This window comes from Pituophis catenifer, unplaced genomic scaffold (genome assembly GCF_029215685.1).
Source record: "Pituophis catenifer annectens isolate HBS135680 unplaced genomic scaffold, rPitCat1.0.hap2 SCAF_1, whole genome shotgun sequence".
NCBI classification, from domain to species: domain Eukaryota; kingdom Metazoa; phylum Chordata; class Lepidosauria; order Squamata; family Colubridae; genus Pituophis; species Pituophis catenifer.
In genome coordinates this window covers 159,125,857-159,148,532 of record NW_027256881.1, presented here as the reverse complement: position 1 = coordinate 159,148,532, position 22,676 = coordinate 159,125,857, and the positions used below count along the sequence as shown (strand labels likewise).

Genomic DNA, 22,676 nt, shown 5'->3' with positions numbered 1-22,676 from the left:
GGGGGCAAATCATTGGCCCCCACGGAAAGGGCTCGCAACTTGGGTGTCCTCCTGGATTCACGTCTGTCTTTAGAAGAGCACTTGACGGCCGTGACCGGGAGGATTTTTCATCAGGTTCGCCTGATCCGCCAGTTGCGTCCCTTTCTAGATCGGGACTCCCTACGCACGGTCACTCATGCCCTCATCACCTCCCATCTGGACTATTGTAACGCTCTCTACATGGGGCTCCCCTTGAGGAGCACTCGGAGGCTCCAACTGGCGCAGAGTGTGGCCGCGCGGGTGGTAATGGGAACGACGTGGTGCTCCCATGTAACACCTCTCCTGCGCGAGCTGCACTGGCTCCTGGTGGTCTTCCGAGTGCGCTTCAAGGTTTTGGTTATCACCTTTAGAGCGCTCCATGGCTTAGGACCTGGTTATTTGCGGGACCGCCTGCTACCACCAATAGCCTCCCACCGACCAGTACACTCCCATAGAGAGGGGCTCCTCTGGGTGCCGTCGGCCAAACAATGTCGACTGGCGGCCCTCAGGGGGAGAGCCTTCTCTGTGGGAGCACCTACTCTCTGGAATGAGCTCCCCCCGGAGATACAGAGGATCCTGGATCTGCGTACCTTCCGTTGCGTGCTCAAGACGTTTTTATTTCACCAAGCTGGCCTGACCTAAGTTTCTCCCCTTTTTAAATGGGAATTTTAAATTCGGTCTTAAATTATTGGGGTTTTAAATTTTCAGCCAAATTATTTAATTCATTTTATTTTATTTTAAATTTTGTATTCATATGTTTTATTCTATGGCTGTTCACCGCCCTGAGTCCTTCGGGAGTAGGGCGGTATACGAATTGAAATAATAAATAAATAAATAAATAAATAAATAAATAAATAAATAAATAAATAAATAAATAAATAAATAAAAAATCTACCATAGATCCAGGCATTCCAACATCTGCTCTTATTTTAGCATTCATATTGTTCAGTTAATTTTTTTTTTGCTTTTATATAATAATAAGCTTATTCTTTTAAAAATTTGTATGTTTTTCCTGTGATGGATTCTTCTTTTTCTTCATTCTGCACACACAAGAATTAGCAGAATCTAAAACCTCAATCTTGACTTCATACATACTCACAGAAACTTACATTTAGGTTGCATTAAACACACAGCCTGGTCTCAATTTACAATTCACACCAGTGGTGGGTTGCCCCCGGTTTGGACTGGTTTGCAAAAAAATGGCAGGAGGCCCCGCCCACCTGGATGTTGTCATCGGCGATCTGCGCATGTGCGTGCAATCCCATTGCGAACCAGTAGTAAAGGTAAGTAGAACCCACCCCTGATTCACACTAAGTTAAATATCACATTATTTGAACCCATAGTAATCATAAGGGCCGAGCTGAGGATTTTGTACAGTATCTGGATGATAAAATAACTCAGATTCGGGAAGACTTGGCCGCCGACTGGGTTAGTTCAGACGAGATGACTGAGGCAGGCCTTGAGAGTGTTATCTGGGAGGAGTTCGATCCTGTGGCTCCCGAGGACGTGGACAGGATCTTGGGGCGGATGAACGCAACCACATGTTTATTGGACCCGTGTCCCTCCTGGTTGGTGCTGGCTTCCCGGGAGGTTACGCGAGGCTGGCTCCAGGGGATTATTAACGCTTCTTTGAGTGAGGGTGTCCTGCCGCCTGCCTTGAAAGAGGCGGTGGTGAGGCCTCTCCTCAAGAAGCCATCCCTGGATCCGGCTGTTTTGGCTAACTATCGTCCAGTCTCCAACCTTCGCTTTATTGCGAAGGTTGTTGAGAGTGTGGTGGCATGACAGCTTCCCCAGTACCTGGATGAAGCTGTCTATCTGGATCCGCTCCAGTCCGGCTTCAGACCTGGGTACAGCACGGAAACGGCATTGGTCGCGTTGGTGGATGATCTCTGGAGGGCCCGGGATAGGGGTTCTTCCTCTATCCTGGTCCTATTAGACCTCTCAGCGGCTTTTTATACCATCGACCATGGTATCATGTTGCGCCGGCTGGAGGGACTGGGAGTGGGGGGCACCGTTTTGCGGTGGTTCTCCTCCTATCTCTCCGACCGGTCGCAATCCGTGTTGACAGGGGGGCAGCGGTCGACCCCAAGGCGCCTTGTTTGTGGGGTGCCGCAAGGGTCGGTCCTCTCGCCCCTCCTGTTCAACATTTATGTGAAGCCGCTGGGTGAGATCATCCGTGGTTTTGGGGCGGAGTTCCATCAGTACGCTGATGATACTCAGCTGTACATTTCCACCCCAGACCATCCCAATGATGCCTTGGAAGTGATGTCCCAGTGCCTGGAGGCCGTGCGGGTCTGGATGGGGAGAAACAGGCTTCGACTCAACCCTTCCAAGACCGAGTGGCTGTGGCTGCCGGCGTCCCGGTATAGCCAGCTGACGCCATCGCTGGTTATTGGGGGCGAATCATTGGCCCCCACGGAGAGGGCCCGCAACTTGGGTGTCCTCCTGGATGCGCGGCTGTCTTTAGAAGGGCATATGACAGCCGTGGCCAGGGGGGCTTTTTGTCAGGTTCGCCTGATACGCCAGTTGCGCCCCTTTCTGGACCGGGACTCCCTACGCACGGTCACTCAAGCACTCGTCACTTCTCGTCTGGACTATTGTAACGCTCTCTACATGGGGCTCCCCTTGGGGTACACCCGGAGGCTCCAACTGGTGCAGAATGCGGTTGCGCGGGGGATTATGGGAGCGACGGGGCGCTCCCATGTGACTCCTCTCCTGCGCGAGCTGCATTGGCTTCCGGTGGACTTCCGGGTGCGCTTCAAGGTGTTGGTGATCACCTTTAAAGCGCTCCATGGCTTAGGGCCAGGGTACTTACGGGACCGCCTTCTGCCACCAATAGCCTCCCACCGGCCGGTTCGCTCCCACAGAGAGGGCCTCCTCAGGGTGCCGTCGGCCAGACAATGCCGGCTGACGACCCCCAGGAGGAGAGCCTTCTCTGTGGTGGCACCTACCCTATGGAACAATCTACCCCCAGAGATACGAGTGATCTCCGACCTTCGGATTTTTCGTCGGGCCCTAAAAACTCATTTTTTCCAGTTAGCCGGTCTGTCTTGATTTTAGGGTTAGTTTTTAAAATTTTAATATCGATTTTAATTGACAAGTTTTAAATTGTGGGCCAAATTATAAATTATTTTAACTTTATTTTTAAACTGTGATGTTTTGTATAGATGTTTTTATCTTGGCTGTTCACCGCCCTGAGTCCGAAAGGAGAAGGGCGGTATAGAAATTTGAATAAATAAATAAATAAATAAATAAATAAATAAATAAATAAATAAATAAATAACCTACCTTTACATTACTAATTTGTACCCTTAGTGCAAATGGTACTAATCAGTACCATTTCAATACTAATTTGAGTTATGAAAGGCAGTGTAGCTGGCTGTCAGAGAAAGCCCAGGGAATGGTTGCTTGATTCAGCTCTGTCTGATGCACATACTTTTTTTTCTTTAATATTTATTATGAAATATTTTCAAAAAATGAATGAAAAAAGCAAACAACAAAAGGGGGAAGCCACGTAACATATAAATATCAGTGCCAATGCTACAAATCACATTAAACATTTAGGACTTTTAATATAAAATATGTATCTATATAAAATACATATATAAACTATGAAGTACATATACATTCATTTAAACATACAGCCTTAAACTTATTCACTTGCTGAGTTATATTTCACGAACAGCTTATGGCATAACAAAGATTTGTGTTATGAGATTTTCAACTTTAGTCAATTCTTCAAGTATTTGCTTTTTGCAATTCTTTTAAAAATATACTTATTTGAAAATAATAAGTTTTGCCCATTCCAAAGAAAGGGCCTCAAAATAATTCATTTTAATCTTATTAATAATTAATGTTTCTCTGTCATTTCTCTGTACTTTTCATCTCCATGAAAACAAATGCTTAATAACAGGCAAGAGGTGATAAATATGAAGTGATTTTTTTTACTATGTTCATCCCAAACTTTCAGTATTTGCTTTCTGTTGCATAACTTCTTAAAAGCTATTTCTCTAAGTCCAAATATATTTATGCAAGCTTCTCCTTCCTTGATACAGGTAGCATAATTCTAAATTTTAAAGGCAATTAAATGCCACAATCTTGCTGACTCTCTACCAATTAAAACTGACATAAGTTCCTTCAAGGAATCATAGAAATGAAATTTTGTTCTCTCTCCTCCTACCTACATTTCACTGGGTAGCATAATTGATTTGCCTAAAAATATTTGGAATTCATTTCACTGTGATAGCAATAGCGGAAAATTGAGAGGTTTTTGCTTCCACTCACTTCCCATGTAGCTGTGACGCTGAAGCTTCTGTCATACTGTAGTTCTTGACTTACAATGGCAGTTGGGCCCAGAAGTGTGGTGCCACATGATTGGGTCACTTAATAACAGCAATTTTGGCAGTTTCAACTGCCATCATTAAGGAGGACTTTGCAGGGATGAGCAAAAAACTCTCATGACTGTAACTTCCAAGTTCTTGTTGGCTTCGCAATTGACTTTGCTCATGAATGCCTCAAAAAGAATGTTGAAAATCACAATCATAACCACCATAGACACTGTAACAGCTGAAAATGGGAGGACCTGTAGTAAGTAGAAATAGCAATAGCACTTAGACTTATATACCACTTCACAGTGCTTTACAGCCGTGTCTAAGCAGTTTACAGAGTCAGCATATTTCCCCCAACAATCTGGGTCCTCATTTTACCCACCTTGGAAGGATGGAAGGCTGAGTCAACCTTGAGCCTGGTGAGATTCGAACTGTTGCAATGCTGGCAGTCGGCAGTCATCAGAATTAGCCTGCAATACTGTATTCTAACCACTGTGCCACCACTTGTTATTCAGGGATATTGTAACTCCGTCTGAAAACTTTTATGGATTAAAAGTCAGGTTTTGAAATGACTGTTGATGCAGAAAGTTTTCTAGCAATAACACTGGACTTTACCCTCCAGCTATGAATACTTTAGTGCAATATACATAAAGTAAGTTATGCAGTGTGAGCTGCAAAATAATTCTCAGAATGTTTGCCTGAAAAAATATAGGATTGTGGTTTGTTCTGGCTTTTTATCTCTTTTCTTATTTTTTAATAAATTTTTATTGAAGTTTTTTTTTTTTTTTACAAAATAACAACATTTGAAAAATAAAAAAAATAAAGTAAGAGAAAGGAAAGAAACATAAGAGAAAAAGACAAGTTATTTTTAAAAATAAGTTCTAATCTTCTTTACAGCACTTATAGATGCATTTGGACTTTATCCTCTGTCTCTAAAGTTACATTATAACTCTCTCCTTTCCATAATCATCAAACCCATAAATCACAAGCACATTTTCGTTATTCAGCAAAAAGTCCATAAAAGGTTTTTTCTGGCTTTATTTTTCAGCAACATAATAAAAATAGAAAGAAAAAAATAACGTGATGGATATTTTATCAGATATTGAAAACATCATATGGAAAAAATGCACATATATAATTCTTTCTATGCTTCTACAGTGAGTTTGCTGGGATCCTCTTCATAATCTATATTGCTTCCCAGAGGTGCTCCTCCTTGAATGGGAATCTAGAAGGAATAGCATACAGAGATTTATGCAAGTAGGTGATATTTGACAAATCTGACCTGATTTTACCCCAACTGAATTTAACTGAGGCTTTTGAATGTCTCCCTCCCTCCCTCTCCCTCCCTCCCTCCCTCCCTCCCTCCCTCCCTCCCTCCCTCTCTCTCTCTCTCTCTCTCTCTCTCTCTCTCTGCATTACTAAATCTCTAGACATAATCCATTGGGAACTGGCATTGTTCTACTTTATAAGCCCAAATTAATCAAATGTGAATTTGTTGAGGAAATGTCCCAGTAGGACTGTACCTCTTTTATACCAGGTTGTTGATTTCATATATCAATATATCAAAGTAGCCATAGTTGCACCATTATTCGTGATACAGCTGAAGAATTGTCTCTTATGTTTCTGATATTTTGATCATTTGTCAAATTGATTAAATAAATGCTATTCCATCCTTTATTCTCTTTTGTATCCCTCTGTAGGAACATGGTTGTCATTAGAAATAAACATTAACTTAAACAAGTTTTGGAAACATCTCAAGAAGAGATAGACAACCATTGCACTAGGCAATCCTGATCTTCTTTGCATGTTTATATCCCCCTTGGTTTCCCAAAACCACATTGTTGAAAAGTTGTGTTTTAAAGCTCACACACACCAATTTAAACAGCAGATACTTATGCTAAGCCTCCAGGAGGTGTAATTAAGCTATTTTCTCTGTATTGATAAAAATACAGCCCAATTTCTAAAATATTTATTAAAAAATAGGCCAAAAATTTATCTCATCCCAAAACCTGATAGTATCATACTATTGGTGACATAAGTCTGTTTTATCCAGAGAGAAATAGCTGGCCATCATCTAGAGCAGAATTTTATGCTGCAAAATCACATAGATTACTAGATGATAGATGGCATCAAGCCACATGCGCCACTGTTGATGAATTCAGCAAGATCACGAATGAGGAAGTACAGAAAAAAAGGAGAGCAAGAATACTGAAAGACAACAAACTCCATATCCTGTTCCTAACATCATTCATGTGATGTTTCTGTAGTTGAGGAGGTTAGTAGCAGTACTGGGGAAACAGGACCTGACATAGCAGTTGGTATACGGGGAAGAAAAGTTTAACACCCCTCCCCCCTTCATGATACATTTGAAATGTTAAAATGTAGTCTGCAGTTGTAGGGAAGCCAATGTGTTCATTTATTCAAGTCTCTGTGTGTATGTAAATAATATGATGTACAAGATTTGAAATATAGTTTTGTGAGAAATGGAAAAAGTATATTAAGAAATGGGCTTTTGAAAGAAACAGAAAAATAAGAATGGGAAAGAGTTGGAACAGTTGGAACAACCATGAAATGCACAATGGGACAGAATAGTAAGGAAAATAATAAGAGGACTATGAAATTTATTTATTTAATTGGACTTATATGCCGCCCTATCTCCACAGGACTCAGGGCGGCTCACAACAATAAACAAAACAAACAGACCGTTAAAAACAAAGTCCATGATAAAACTGACAAAAAATCAAATAAAACCCCATTAAGTTCTATTAAAAACCCCATCAGTCTAGGGGGGGTAGATGAAATAGCCGCATTTTCAGCCCACGGCGGAAGGAGCGAAGGTCAGGAGCGACCCGGAGCTCCAGAGGGAGTTGATTCCAAGGGCGGCTGCGCCTACAGAGAAAGCTCTCTCCCTGGGGGTCACCAGCTGACACTGTCTGGCCGACGGCACCCTGAGTATGCCCTCCCTGTGAGAGTGCACCGGGCGATGGGAAGCTGTTGCTGGCTGCAGATAGTCTGCCAAGTATCCCGGGCCTAAGCCATGTAGGGCTTTATGGGTAATCACCCGCACCTTGAATCTCACCCGGAGGGCAACCGGCAACCAATGCAAATCGCGCAGGAGAGGTGTAACATGGGAGTGTCGGGACACGCCCATCACTACCTGCGTGGCCGCATTCTGCACCAGCTGAAGCCTCCGAGTGGTCTTCAAGGGCAGCCCCATATAGAAATTGGGGAAAAACATATTCTAGAAGAGAGAGAAAAAGAGAGAGGGAGAAAGAAAAGCATTGATTAAAGAAGATCTATAGTACCACATCTGTGCTGTTGGAATCTGGATGAGCATGACATGACAGTAAAAACATTTTTAAAAATTGACTCATCACATTGTTTTCAGCCCAGAATAACCTTAGCAAAGCTGTGAAAAGAATAGAACTATAGTCGATCCTAACATAAGCAACTCTTTATCTTTTCAATTCTCCATTCAGCAAAACAAAATCTGGAATCAATTCTAAGAATCAGGAGATAAAATGTGATTCTTTGTGATAAAAATCGGAAGCTAACAGACATCCTAGTGGGGAAAAATGTGTATATGTTGCCACAATGCAGTTCTTCTCTATTGTTTGAAATGTGTCCTACCTCCCAATATACAGAGTCATCATAGCAGTTCTGATCAGGTGGCTGTCCCAGGAAAGGCAAGCTGACTATTAATCCTGTATCATGAAGAGGAAACACATTGAAGGTTATCAGTGAGGACCTTTTTCTATGATAAGAGACATAAAGATTGCATACAACATTGAAAACAGAGGAGCAATTGTATTGTAGGCCTGCAAATGATTCTCCACTAGCAAAGCAGTGGTTTTTTTTTCTAAAAACAATACATTAGTTATAATGGCATGTTATTTCATTAAGTAAACACCTAAGAAGGAACAATTCTGCAAATTCTTGTTTAGTTTTTTTGAAGATATAAATCTATAAATCTGCATCTTATCCATCCATTCATCTACAAAAGTTGTGATCTGCATGAAGTTCATCATTTCCTAGAGATGTCTTTATTTTACTGACCTGTAAATGCTCCTCCTACTATAGCAATTGCAACAGAGCAGCCTAGAGCAGCAGCCTGCATCCCAACAGATATACTGTAAAGAGAACAAATGAGCTTTCTGTCATCTGGAAACCTCATGCAGACTTCTTTGATGACTATGTCTGGTTGTTCAGATGTATGTGTACACACAAAAGTCACTTCTACCTAACCCAGCAACAAACAGCTGTGGAAGTGTATACCACATGCAGACTACTAGGAAAGACTTTGAAGGTGCATCTGCTTTAACCCTTCTGCCAGTGTGTTTTGCAAAACAACCCATTCAAATGTTTTATGATCCTCTAAGAACATGCAAGGTTGATGAATGGGAAAGGAATGCAAATCACAAGGGACTTTCTTTCATTTCTATTTTCCCCTTCCTACCATTTTTTATTCCTCAAGACCTCATATAGTTTCAGTTCCCCTCCTGTCCAAAGGACTCACAGACACTGCTGTGCTGTTGTTACTAAATGATTAATGACTTACAACAATGCTTCCCAACTTTAGCAACTTTAAGATGAGCGGACCTCAATTTCAGAATTCCCTAGACAGCCATTGTAGTTGGGGAATTCTGGGAGTTGAAGTCCACTCATCTTAAAGTTGCTAAATTTAGGGAACATTGGCCTTGGGCTTGGTCAAATTCCAGTACCCCTAACTGGCCGCTTAAACAATAAACAGGTTACCAACCAAACTTATTTCTTCTTTTGTGGTTGGAAAGCTTGATTACTTTGAACCTTGTTCTTTGGTTTTGCCAAGGCATCGCTATCAATCTTGTTATAAAGATTGTTTTACTGGCAGAGAAAAACTGTTTAAAATGTATTGCCAGATGAAATATTTTTGCAATCTACTTGGTGAGAATGTCTCTCTCAAAGTGGTCTATAAATTTGTCTAGTCAGTTAAATGTCAGTAAATACAATTTTAAAAAAAACTTACTTGCTGTTAACCTGCACAGCAGCTGCAATGATACTTGCAATGCCTCCCAATAACCCAGGTAAACCATGTAGATTATGGACACCACAGGTGTCTTGAATTTTCAGCTTTGAGGCCAGCAATGGCTAGAAGAGAACAAAAGATTATTTTGTAATAACCATTAAAAGAAAATAAAGCTGGCTTGTCTTCTTTTTCACTTTCCATTCTACACAAGCTAGCATGTTTTATAAAATATATGTACAGTATATTGCAATGCAGTTTCTTTAAACATTGATTTGAGACTGCTGTCCTACAAACAGATGGGATGAGATGCAAGTATTCTGGCTTTCACTGGATTAATAGAATAGACTTAAAACCCAACACTCCGTCTCACTTAAACAGACATGAATCAAGGTCTTCCACAGACTTCTTTCTGATTGAAAGTGCATAGTATAATATTACGTATAACTACAATTCAAAGCTACTAGTTGCACTGGCTACTTATATATTTCCAAATGCAATTATTCCCCATAATGCCAATATAGCTCAAGGCCTTTTAAGAAAGCCTATTCAGTATAGTTTTTTACTATCCCACTCAAGGGTGCAGAAAATCCTTGCTGAAGAAGCCATCTCTCAAGTGTGTCTTGAAAGTAGCCCTTCTCTGTGTGGGAGTCTCTGTCCCTGATACAAACCTGACAGATCCTGGGAACTTGGAGGAGAGAGAATTACTTTTCTTTACAAAAAATGCTCACAGATAAATACTTATATCCAAGAACTGAGATGACTCCTGCTATGCTACCAATTAATAAAGCCCCAACAGGCAGGATGTCCAGGTCAGCACATGAACCCACAGCAACACCACCTGCCAAGGTGGCATTTTGAATGTGTACCTGCGGGAGACATAAAATATGACCAGTAAGAGGAGATCTCTAACACCAAGGGAAAGGATTTTTGGCTGAAGCACAGGATATCAATTTGCTTTAAATGATCTGATTGTACCATAGGAATTGTGCAGCAGTTCATGATGGCCTCCATGTATGACCCTTGAAATAAGATATATAAGAACACTGCCTTATAAGAACACCAGACCAACCCATGGATCTCCAGAACCACAAATCTGTATTTCTACTGATCAAGTTTCATTTATTAGAGAAGCAGCCTGGAACTGATCTATACAGAATATATGACCTGCCACTATTTTAAAATCTATGAATACATGCTCTCTTCTTGGCAGTGTTTCAACAACCTTATATAATTTGTTTTCTGATTTAACTCTTATAAATGAAATTGGGAGTTTCATATATATTAAATATGCACAGAATTAAAGTAATGGAAAGTAGGGTCATGGTACTTTTAATTGTTGGATAAAGAAACAATTTCACCCTGTTCATTGTTTTTCATTCTCTATGGCAAGAAACGCTCACTAAACAACAGTGGAATCAACAAGAATTCTACTTTCCCTATTGGGAAATCTCATTATCCAAGTGATATCATTGTGATAACAATCCTGTTGATTTGGAATCCATGGTTATTGGAATTTTGTTATTCCTATCCCTGTGATATCTGTGTGATATCACACATCAAATATTCATATGTCTGTGATATCTGTATGGTCGCTAAGAATCAACCCTGACTTGATGATATAGAATCAATCAATCAAATGTACTGTATGTAATTGCAGGATAGCCACTATTATGATCCTTGCTATTGAAGTACAAGAGTACTACTGTCAGACCTGCCCCAATCCGATTCCTTAGGGAAAAAAAGGCCCTTGACTCCATTTGGTTAAAGCAAAGGGTTCTTTTACTAACAGTGTAGGTTGTAAAATCAAGCCAGCTCTGAATTCTGCCGTGCTTGCAAGATACCAAAAAAAAGATTCACCCACAGCCCATCTCTCCCCCTGTGACCAGTGCATTTCTAGCTAACTGGAGCTTGCCAAGTCATTTTGAGAACACTGAGATGTTTGGGGGTAATCCACATATTTCTCAGGGTGCCTGGCTGTGAGATAATGTACCTGTCATTCCCCCCTCCTGTTTTCCCATCACGTATACACACTGTTTTATTTATTGCCCTTTCATCCTCTTCCCCGACTCCCCCCTCTCCCCCCACACACACACTTCCAGCCTTTGATGACAGGATGCCTGTGAGGCACCAAGCCAAATCAGGCAGAGCTGACAACTACATTATGAAATAACGAAAGCATGGCTAAATTCTTTCTATTTGATTATTTAAATTCTGTAAATTCATTCTTTTACAAAGAGGTTTGAAAACAAAAGGGTCACCATAAAATAACAATAAAACACTACTTGAAATAAATAGCACAGAAAACAAATGTATTTACGAGACCGCCTTCTGCCACCAATAGCCTCCCACCGACCAATACGCTCCCACAGAGAGGGGCTCCTCAGGGTGCCGTCGGTCAAACAATGTCAACTGGCAGCTCTCCCCCAGGGGGAGAGCCTTCTTTGTGGGGGCACCTACCCTTTGGAATGAGCTGCCCCCGGAGATATGGCGGATCCCGGATCTTCGCACCTTTCGCCGTTCCCTAAAGACGTTTTTATTCCAGCAAGCCGGGCTGGCCTAACTCTTTTAAATTGTTTTAATTTTTAAATTGTTTAATTATGGGTCTTAATACAGGGGTGCTTTTAATTGTGGGCCAAATTAATTTAATTGGATTTTAATACTGTTTTTAAATTTTGTATTTGTGTTTTATCTGTTGGCTGTTCACCGCACCAAGTCCTTCGGGAGAAGGGCGGTATATAAATATAAACAATAAATAAATAAATAAATAAATAAATAAATAAATAAATAAATAAATAAATAAATACCGTGTTTCCCCAAAAATAAGACCCTGTCTTATATTTTTTTGAACCCTGAAATAAGCGCTCGGCCTTAATGCTATGCGCTCAAAAGCCTGATTGGGCTTATTATCAGGGGATGTCTTATTTTGGGGGAAACAGGGTATATAGTAGAAATAAAATGAGAAATAACAAATTAAAACAGCAGCAACTACCTTCAATTGAAGTTCAGTAATCTCAAAACAAGAGCGCAAACAGTTGCTTGAACCTCCTTCAGAAAGCAATCAAGAATTAAGGTGCCATCACCAAGAAGTCCCCGTGTGTGATGTATTACAGAAGCATCCACATAGACACAGGATGGCGAACCTATGGCACGTGTGCCACAGGTGGCACGTGTAGCCATATCAGTGGGCACGCCAGCTCAGCTCTGGCGTGCATGCACGTGCCGGCCAGCTGATTTTCGGACCTTTTGGGCCCACCAGAAGTAGGGAAACAGCCTTTCCCACTCCCTCGGAGGCCCTCCGAAGGCCTGAAACGGCCCATTTCCCAACTCCTGGTGAGACAGGAAGTGACATTTTTTGCTGTCCCCAGCCTCCAGAGACTCCTAGCCATCGCGTGCCAGGAGCAGGGGGGAGGGGGGTTGAATGCGCATGCACAGGGCAGGGCGCATAGAATTATGGGTGTGGGCACACGCGAACCGCCCCCCCCGCCTCTCCTGCATGCGATGGCAAAAAGGTTAGCCATCATTGACATAGACCAATCTTAAGGACTGGGCAAATTCATATTGGCAATGGCAATATTTTGCAAAAAATTGTCATCAGTAAGTATACTTAAAGAATTTGGTCATCATAATTTCTTATTGCACATCGTGATCCAATGTGCAGACTGAAACTTATTTGCTCAAGCAGGTGTTGTTTCTTTTTGTTGTTTTTAGGCACTTCTCAAATGCTCATGTTTCTGTCTGTTTTGAAGATGATACTTTCAGAAATTAGTGTTCTGAGAGAAAATGTAGTTAGAAAGCTATCTTATGCTTGGGATGTAAGTGGGGGAGGGAAAAGTGAAAAATTATTTAAATGTGACTTGTGCAAAATGACACAAACAAGAAATAACGACTCATCTAAGAAACTTTTTAAACTTTTTGTGCTCTAAGAAACTGTTTAAATCAGAGTTTCTAAATTTATCTTTAAAATAACCTCCTGCAGAATTTCATCGTAATATTTGTAATGTAGGATGTCTATAAATACTGTACATATGATTATCCAGCTGAAGTTTAAACCTCTAAGATAGTTTCAGAAGAAATATTTTAAACCACATGGAAGCACAATACTTGCCTGCTAGTCATTAAAGTGCACTTTTTTTTTCAAGCTTGCATGAGCTATGAAAAAGTGCTGCTTTAATTATTCAAATTATCAAATAGTGCATCATTAATGCCACATTTAGAGCAGACATATTTCTTTTCAGGCTGTCCAGGAGAGGTGCTCTGCTTAGGCAAGATCTGAAGCACTTCCTCCAAATGATTTTCAAAGTGCCCAGATCTCTATCAACACATTAGCAAATCCTTAACATATAGCTAATTACTTTTTGTGCCTAGTGTGCCACACAGTATTTTTGTAGAAGACATATGTTCTTATGTGCTTTTATAAAATTCAAGTTGGAACAGCTTGGCTTGGATTAATAAGATGTAGCAATCTTTTGAGAAACTCTATTATTCTGCTGTAAAGCACGTTGGTTAGTTCAAGTAGACGTCTATCACCGGAGTTCAAGCCAATGCTTACCATGTCCAGTTTGCCTCGGTGTTCAACCAGAATAGAGAAAGCAAATGTGGTGACGGTGCATGCTGCTAAAGAGAAGTATGTGTTCATGATTGCCTTCTGTTGCTCCCCTGCTGATTTCGCAATGGCCGAGTTAAAACTGGGCCAAAAGAGCCAAAGGAAAAGAGTACCTGAAAAAGGAAATGCGTTAGTCTTGATTCCTGGCAACTGCCTGGCTTTGTGCTAGTTGTCATGACAAAATTTTGGAAGTGGTTTCCCTCGTCTGCTTCGTAGGGCTCAGAGAGAGGGTCTGGCTCAAGGTCACCCAGCTAGCTTTGTGCTTAAGGCAGGATAAGAACTGACAGACTCAATAGAGTTAGATAAATGGCAGCAACAATGGGGAAAAAAACCTATAAGTTAACAATGGCAACAGCATGCAAAGAGAATTTGTATAAAATGTTTTATAGATGGCACATGTCACCAGAAAGATTGGCAAAAATGTTTAAAGATAAATCAACAAAGTGTTGGAAATGTCACCAGACACCAGGATCGTATTACCATATGTGGTGGACATGTGCAAAAGTGAGAAATTATTGGGCAAAAATTCGGATTTGGTTAGAGAAAATGACTCAGCAACGTATTGATTTAAAACCAGAGCTGTTTCTGTTGGATATTTTACCTGAGAAAATTAATAAAGAAAATGTATATTTGATTATTCATGTAATAACTGCAGCGAGAATTGTATTTGCACAAAACTGGAAAGCGGCAAAAATTCCTACAGAGGGAGAGGTAATTAGGAAAATATTAGAATGTGCAGAAATGAATAAACATTAGCAATTAAAGGGAAGGAAGAATCAGAATATTACAATATATGGGGCGATTTTATTATTGGATAGAAAATGAATATGGACAAAAAGCGGTACAAAATTAAATAAATCCAGAAGAAAATGTTTTAACAGGAGATATATTAAATTGAAATGTAAAAGCAAAGAAATATAAATATTATGATACACAAAATTTGTACCCAGATGACACACTGAATGATAAATGATGTAATGTTTGTTTTAAAAAAATAAAAATCTTTTTATAAAAAAAAAAAAAAGAACTCACATACTCCAGGCTTTTAGCCTGGTCCTTAACCACTATGCCAAATATGACAGGTTCATATAGTCCTCAATTTATGTAATGGAGCTTGCCCATTATGATTGTGAGTTGTGATGGTTGTAAACCGTTTGGTTCTGCAAGCAACCCAATTTTATGACCTCTTTTTTGACAATCATTAAGGGAATGTCATAGTTGTAAAACAAATGCTGCAGTTGTTAAACAAATGTTGTGGTGGTTAAGCAAACCAGTGGTTCACTATGGCTGCAGTTTTGCTAAAAAATGGAAGTAAATGTTAGTTTTTAGCAAAACTGCTGTAAAACAGTTACAGTATGTGACTGCAGGATGCTACAATTGGCCATAAATATAGCTTGATTGCTGAACACCTGAAGTTCAATCATGTGATTGTGGGGCAAACCATTGGAACTTTGAATCTGGGTTGTAAATAGCCCCCAGTGATACATTTCAATGGTTGCTACCGGTAAATGATCAATTATAACCTGAGGACTACCTGTATCACTTAAAATTGGGCAGATATAGATGGAGAGGAAAAGCAGCTTTGAGTTCCTGCTGTAAATATAAACCGTCTGAGTAATATTTCACTTTTACAGCTTTTGGGGAAAATTTTGCTGCTTACATTACATGTCATGTTTTCAAACTTTAACACAACATCCAGATGATAATGAATCTGAGTCAAAGTTACTTTGAAATCACTTATTAAGTGCCGATGTCTCATTTAGGACAAAAGGCATCTAGAATGAAAAACCTGTTTGACTAGAAAAAAAAGAGGTAAAGTTCAGAAAAACATAACCTATATACGCAAATACACGGGGTACATGACCTCCCCCCCCCTTGCAATGAGGCAATACTTCAAAGAAGTAGGCCTATGGATGGATGTGAGGCTTTCCTTCCCCCTTCACTTCATTCTACCAACATTTCAACACAAAGGGCTGTACATTCAATTTAATTAATTGATATTTGATAGTTTCTATTGCAGTCATTTTTATTTTGTGATTTGTTGATCAGTTCAAGATAGTTATTAAAATGTTATTAAAAACAAGTTAATTAATTAGCTAAAAACAGCTCCATGGAATTTACCAAACAATGAAGTGCTCACTCACCAATCATAGCAAATAGGTCTGAATGGTAAACAGAACCTTCTTTAGGATGTCCATTTTTCAAGCCCGGCCGGTAGAGGAGTCTGGCTACAGCCAACCCAAAATAAGCTCCGAAAGCATGAATAGTCATGGATGCCCCAGTATCTGTGGCCTGCAAAATATTAGCGTGAGTTTCTTTAGCACTTAGCTACAATGAATCACCATTCCACCATTGCCTTCCAAATAGCAAACAGCACATTTTAATTTAAATAAATAAGTAAATGCACATATTTATTTTTTTACTTACTTACTTACTTATTTACTTATTTGTTCCATTTCTATAGCCATCCATCTCAGTCAATGACTCTAGACATATGCATACATGGATTTTAATAAACAAATATGTATTTGCATCTGTATGTCAGTGTCTGAAGCAGTGGTGTCACTGTATCAGAGCAATTATGCAAAGTGGTGTGTAGAATTTTTTCTTACCTATACTTAATGCCAAGAGGCTGATTTGGGATATTAGATGATATCTGTACAGTTTACAATGTACTTCTCTAGTAAGTAAAATGGGGGGGGGGGGTTCTTTATCAGATCTGGTATGTTAAAGGTACGTAATAGGTTCATGATAGAGCATTAGTGCCATCTTTAGGTCACTGAAATTACTGGAATACCTTACATGAATAACAGAATAACAGAGTTGGAAGGGATCTTGAAGGAGACCCTATACCATTCTGGACAAATGGCTGTCCAATCTCTTCTTAAAAACCTCATGTGATAGAGCATCCACAGCTTCTGAAGGCAAGGTGTTTCACTGGTTAATTGTTCTAACTGTCAGGAAATTTCTCCTTAGTTCTAGGTTGCTTCTCTCCTTGGTTACTTCCAATGCATTGTTTCTTGTCTTGCCTTCTGGTGCTTTGAAAAATAGGTTGACCCCCTCTTCTTTGTGACAGCCCCTGAAATATTTTTATCATGTCACCCTTAGTCCTTCTTTTCACTAGACTAGACTTACCCAATTCCTGCAACCATTCTTCCTTATGTTTTAGCCTCCAGCGTCTAACCATCTTTGTTGTTCTTCTCTGCACTGTTTCCAGAGTCCCAACATCTTTTTTATATTATGGTGACCAAAACTGGACACAACATTCCAATTGTGACCTTACCAAGGCCTTATAAAGTGGTATTAACACTGCATGTGATCTTGATTCTATCCCTCTGTTAATGCAGTTTAGGATTTCACTGGCTTTTTTGGCAGCTGCAGCACACTGCTGGCTCATATTTAAGTCCACTAGGACTCCAAGATCCCTCTTACAGTTACTGCTATTGAATCAAGTTCCACCTAATCTGTCCCTGTGTATCTGTCAGACAGTGTTCTGTCTGTTAAAAATTGTTAAAGCTAACAGTTAAAATTGAAGATCAGACCTTTATTTCTGCTTTGAATGGGCATAAACTATCCAGAAAATATCAGACTTGGAAGAGCCAATTTGGCTAGAAATTGAGGGGACATGAGTTCTAAGCCCAGCTTGTGCACAAAGTTAGCTGGGTGAACTTGGGCCTGTCACTTTCTCTCAGGTCTAGGAAGGAGGCAATGGCAAATCACTTCTGAAAAACCTTGCCAAGAAAAATGCATGGACTTGTCCAAGTAGTCTCCAAGAATCAGATATGATTGAACAGGGGGAAAAAAACCAGATGGAGATTAATTGAAATTAAACTGAAATGTTTGAAATATTTGATTGGGCTTACCATGTTGAAACAATTCAATTAATTTATTCAGTTTCAGAGGGAAATTACGCACTATTTTCTGTTGCAGATTATTTTTCTTGAGACAACACTTGCTGTAATACCTGCAATCCTATGCATCAGCAAGCACCTTAATCTCCCTGCCTGCAATCAAGCCCATCGGTGAGCAGCTCTATCTGCAACTTTAAGACTTGTGGACTTCAACTCCCAGCAAAGCTGGCTGAGGAATTCTGGGACTTGAAGTCCACAAGTCTTAAAGTTGCCAAGCTTGGAGACCTCTGTTCTATTGGGTACGTTTTTTTCCCCTTTGGGAGCTTTAAAAAAAATAGTTAATTGGGGTTTTTTTTAGTTGTTCTTTTTTTAGACCTAGCCATTTAAAGTTTAGGAAGTTTTAAATTTAGCTGCTTTTATATAAAAATAAAAATAAAATAAAATAAAATAATATTTGTGCAGCTTTCTGAGATTTAGTGTGTTTTTGTAGTGTTTCAGTCTAATTACACAAACACACAAAATCTCACAAAGCTGTATGTGGAATTTTGTGTGTGTAAAGTATGAAAGTTGTTTTTTTGGGCTTTTTGTGGCTGTGTGAGGTTCCTGCTTGTTGCGGGGCCATTTTGGGTCTAGCACAGCTGCTTTTACATTGTGGGTGAGCCAGTTGTGTTGTGTTGTGTTTTGTAGGTTAAAAAAGGGCAAAGAAGTGACATTGACTTGGCCACACCCACCCAGTCACCTTACCACCAAGCCACGCCCACTAATTAAGCCACACCCACAGAACCGGTAGCAAAAAAATTTAGATTTCACCCCTGGCTAGTAGGGAGTAGGGTTTGCTTACATTTTATATTCTAGTGGCTTGCCCAGTCAGTGCTGGTGGGAGTGGTCTTGGTCTTATCACCACCTGAACTTGCAGGAGTGAAATTCATTATTTGTTGGGTAAATAAGGAATCCATGCTATGTCTTTCAATTTGCCCAAATTTGTTTTTCCCAGGATCTCTGTAATCATGGAAAGTTGTGAATTTTAGGAGTGGGATCTTGTGCCACAGCAAGGTAATAAAGATGGATGCAAAGATGTGATGCCTGTTTTTGGTGTCTGGAGCTCTGATCCCAAGTCTCTGGCTTTTGTTCAGTTCATCGTCTTTTGCAAGCATTTGTCCTGTTCTCCAATCTTCCCTGACATTCAGTCTTCTCTTATTCCTCAGTCCCAATCTCATAGCCACAAAGCTAAGGATGAGAAATTATACTAAAACAAAAGGTAAAAAACTTGACAAAGAGGTTGAAATGGATCAAAGGCAGCAGCCTTTGAATGTTTCAGGTAAACAGCAGCCTTTGAATGTTTCAGGTAAACATTCCTTTCAGGATGCCAGAGATTGCACTCATTAATAAACAAAAAAATCCTTTCCTCCATGAGACTGCCATTTCTATCTATAATGCTAATTGAGCAGGAAATAAATGGAAAACTACAACTCAGCAGGCACCTGATCCTAGAATGATTCCCTTTGGAGAACCAGTCAATTTCCAAGGATTCCTAAAGGGCAGGTTTGTTCTGCCTAGAACAAAGGCAAGGTTTTCCTATATAAGGTACTTACGGGGGAGGACCAGTGGTGAAATCCACATTTTTTTACTACCGGTTCTGTGGGTGTGGCTTGGTGAGCGAGGTGTGACTTGGTAGGTGTGGCAGGGGAAGGATACTACAAAATCCCCATTTTCTCCCCACTCCTGGGGGAAGGATATTGCAAAATCTCCATTCCCACCTCACTCTGGGGCCAGCCAGAGGTGGTATTTGCCAGTTCTCCGAACTACTCAAAATTTCCGCTACCGGTTCTCCCGAATTGCTCAAAATTTCCGCTACCAGTTCTCCAGAACCTGTCAGAACCTGCTGGATTTCACCCCTGGGGAGAACTCAGGGTGTCTACCTCCAATTGCTGATCTGGTACTCTTCCTATATTGTGCTCTCAGAAATAAATTTCACCTCTACTTCAAGCAACCACATATGTTTGGCATTTTTTTTCTTGTCCTGGCTCGGTAGGGACAGGATTTCCTTCTAAATACCATTATTGTTGCATTATGTTTTAAAAGTGGTCATTTGAATGCCCTCTGGATAGTTACAAAACAGAGAAAGCAGAGGGCAATCAGATTCTGCTTGTATACAGCTTTGTGTGTTCAGCCACGGGTTGCTTCTGAATGCAGTATTTCCATTTTTTTTTTTATTGGAAAAGTTTTCAAATACAAATTTTTCCCCCTTTTTTTTTCCCTCCCCCTCCCCCTCCCTAACCCACCCTCCCCACCCATCCCCCCCTGTGACTTCTTCGTAACAAAAAAAAAAAAACCTAATTCATAACAGATTACTTACTCCCTCCTCTAAATATTGACCTTTACTTACTAAAAATATTATTAATATTATGACATCCCCCTTTATCCATACATTTCAGAAAAGAGAAAAGAAAGAAAAAAAAAGACATTATACTATAACATTATAGAATAACTTCTAGTTTAGCATAATAGTATTATAACTCCCAATTTGGCAATAATCTGCCCTTTTTCTCCTCTCCCAAGCTTGTATCTATATATTATTACAACAATTCAAGACCACCTTCCACTTTAAAACTATACGATAAGTCCTACTTTAACATTTAATCTTCTATATATATTACTATAACATTTCAAAGCGGCCTTCCCCATAAAATCTAGTTTAACATTTATTCCACTCTATCCATTTCCACCACTCCCCTAAATATATCACTTAAAAATCCCTTTTCTTAGACTAATCAATCTACTAACCAGCTTATTCACCCACTATCATGCAAAATTATCATACACAAACAATTCTCAATATCTTTGATTCACTGCCCACACTACTTAAAAATATATGTCTATATATTCCATTATATCTAAATAAAAAAAAGAAAAGACAATGACTTTAAATTTATAGTCCATATAATATCTTCTTTGAGGTCTTTCCACTAGATTGGTAGAACCAACATCCATAATAGGGTAACATAGCTTGCTGGTGCAACAGTTTATTCAGGATCTTCAATCATATCTGCTCCCATCAGTAGTAAATATCTTCTTATATGTATAAAAGTAAAAACAACCACCCGAGTGACATTATAATTATATTCCATATAGTAATAATTGTGGGTTTCATCAGGATTATTGATTCCCATCATCGTAGTGGGTAACAACCCGATCTTCTGCATGCCCCAGCATAATTCTCTTGCCTTGTAATTCAAGATAATTATAATATGTTTATCAACACAAAAAGAAATTCCAAAATGGATAATTCAAATCCATCAGTTTAAGGCTCTTTTCACGTCCCCAGATTACGGCCATGCAGAGATCTGCCACAGTCCTCAGGATGATATTAACCAATACGTCGCCTCTTCTATATTTACACATAATCATTCATATTTTAAAGTCACTGGCTTCACTGTTGCTTGATTTAGAAATTTCTATTTTTATGCAACCTATTTCTTTTTTTCTTTTCTTTTTGTGGGTTTGGTTTCCATCCTGGTTTCCTTTCAACAAATTGTGTATCATCTGGTCGGTTTTCATTCTGCTTTGTAGATTGGTCTTGTTGGTTTTGTTTTTGTGTCTCATGTTTCTTTTTTATCCCTTGTATATCCCCTAATTGGTTTCCATGCTTGTCCTTGCCTTGATAAGTCATCACATTAAGGTTAGATGCCACTTCTCTCAAATTTGTAGATAGTCCAGCTGGGGTGTCCGATAAATCCAAAGGCAATTTATCTGGTACAGTCTCTATAATTCGATATTTTACCTTTATTTCCAGCTCCTTCTGCTTATCCTGTATTATACCTGAAGATGTTAAATTCATTTTCAACCTATTTTGATAAAATTCTTCCGCTCTTTCAACAGTATTTAGCTGGTACCTTTCTCCTTGATATCTGAATATAATACCAACTGGGGCGTCCCACCTAAATAGGATATTTCTCTTTTTTAACTCATTCACCAGAAAACCAAATTTCTTCCTTTCCATTAATATCTTAGGTGGGAGCTCCTTGTAAATCCAAATCTTTCTTCCATACAATTGCAAATTAGAATTGAAGGAATTTTGCACGATATTATTCCTAATTTCTTTATCTGTAAAATAAATCACCACATCTCTAGGCAATTGCCTTTGCTTGGCAATCCAGGAGTTTATTCGATACACTCTGTCAATCCTACAAAACACTTCCTCAGGTTGAACCTTTAGAATCCCAGCTAGAATTTCAGAAGATATTTTCCTTAAATCATCTCTGTTATTTTCCTGCAAACCCCTCAATCTTATCGCATATTCTGTGAAATTATATTGTACCATTAGAATCTCTTTTTCAATCCTCTGTTGCAAATTTTCTACATTACCAGACTTTTGATCAGCATCCATTTTAGGTTTTTCTTCTGAGCTATTATCCTGAGTGTTTATCAGATCATTTTCAATTTTTTGAGTTCTATTGTCCAATTTATCTTGAATTTCTTCCATTTTAGACTCTAATAAATTAGTATTTGTGTCCAACTGTATCATAAATTCTGAAAAACCATTAGCCACTTTTGAGAATTTTTTCTCCAAAAAATCAAACTTAGATTTCACCAATTCTTTAATTTCCTGCTTAAATTTTTCAAGTTGCTGATTCACAATCTCCTCCCTTCTTTCAATCTCCTCTAAGAGAAATTCTATTATATTAAAATCAGGTTGCTGAGACTGAAGAGTTAAAACTTGTTCCTTTAAATTGTTGGTGGGGGAATCCCCCCCCCTACTTGTTTATCTGACTTTGTAAGTCTCAGTGCCATGTTTCCGCCCAGGCAGGCTTTGTTAAAGAAAAAAAAACCAAGAAAAAAGACTTCTTTCCAATCAACAACAATATCAAGTC

At 39.5% G+C, this 22,676-nt stretch overlaps 1 protein-coding gene across 2 annotated transcripts in view; it reads right to left on the bottom strand.

Annotated features, from left to right (window-relative positions):
- Window positions 1-3,565: 3,565 nt before the first annotated feature.
- Window positions 3,566-22,676, bottom strand: part of RHAG (Rh associated glycoprotein) — a 34,913-nt gene continuing 15,802 nt past the window's right edge. The window contains exons 4-11 of one of the 2 annotated variants that reach the window (XR_011599782.1): window positions 16,099-16,246; window positions 13,901-14,067; window positions 10,080-10,217; window positions 9,352-9,473; window positions 8,403-8,476; window positions 7,977-8,050; window positions 4,729-5,571; window positions 3,566-4,600 (exon numbers count right to left, since the gene is read on the bottom strand). Coding sequence is in view for 1 of the 2 variants with exons in the window: in XM_070933098.1 (XP_070789199.1) it covers window positions 5,491-5,571; window positions 7,977-8,050; window positions 8,403-8,476; window positions 9,352-9,473; window positions 10,080-10,217; window positions 13,901-14,067; window positions 16,099-16,246 (804 nt within the window). In the remaining variant the exon portion in view is untranslated. Of the gene's footprint in view, window positions 5,572-7,976; window positions 8,051-8,402; window positions 8,477-9,351; window positions 9,474-10,079; window positions 10,218-13,900; window positions 14,068-16,098; window positions 16,247-22,676 lie in introns of both variants that reach the window. The other variant, XM_070933098.1, reaches the window with a different exon arrangement.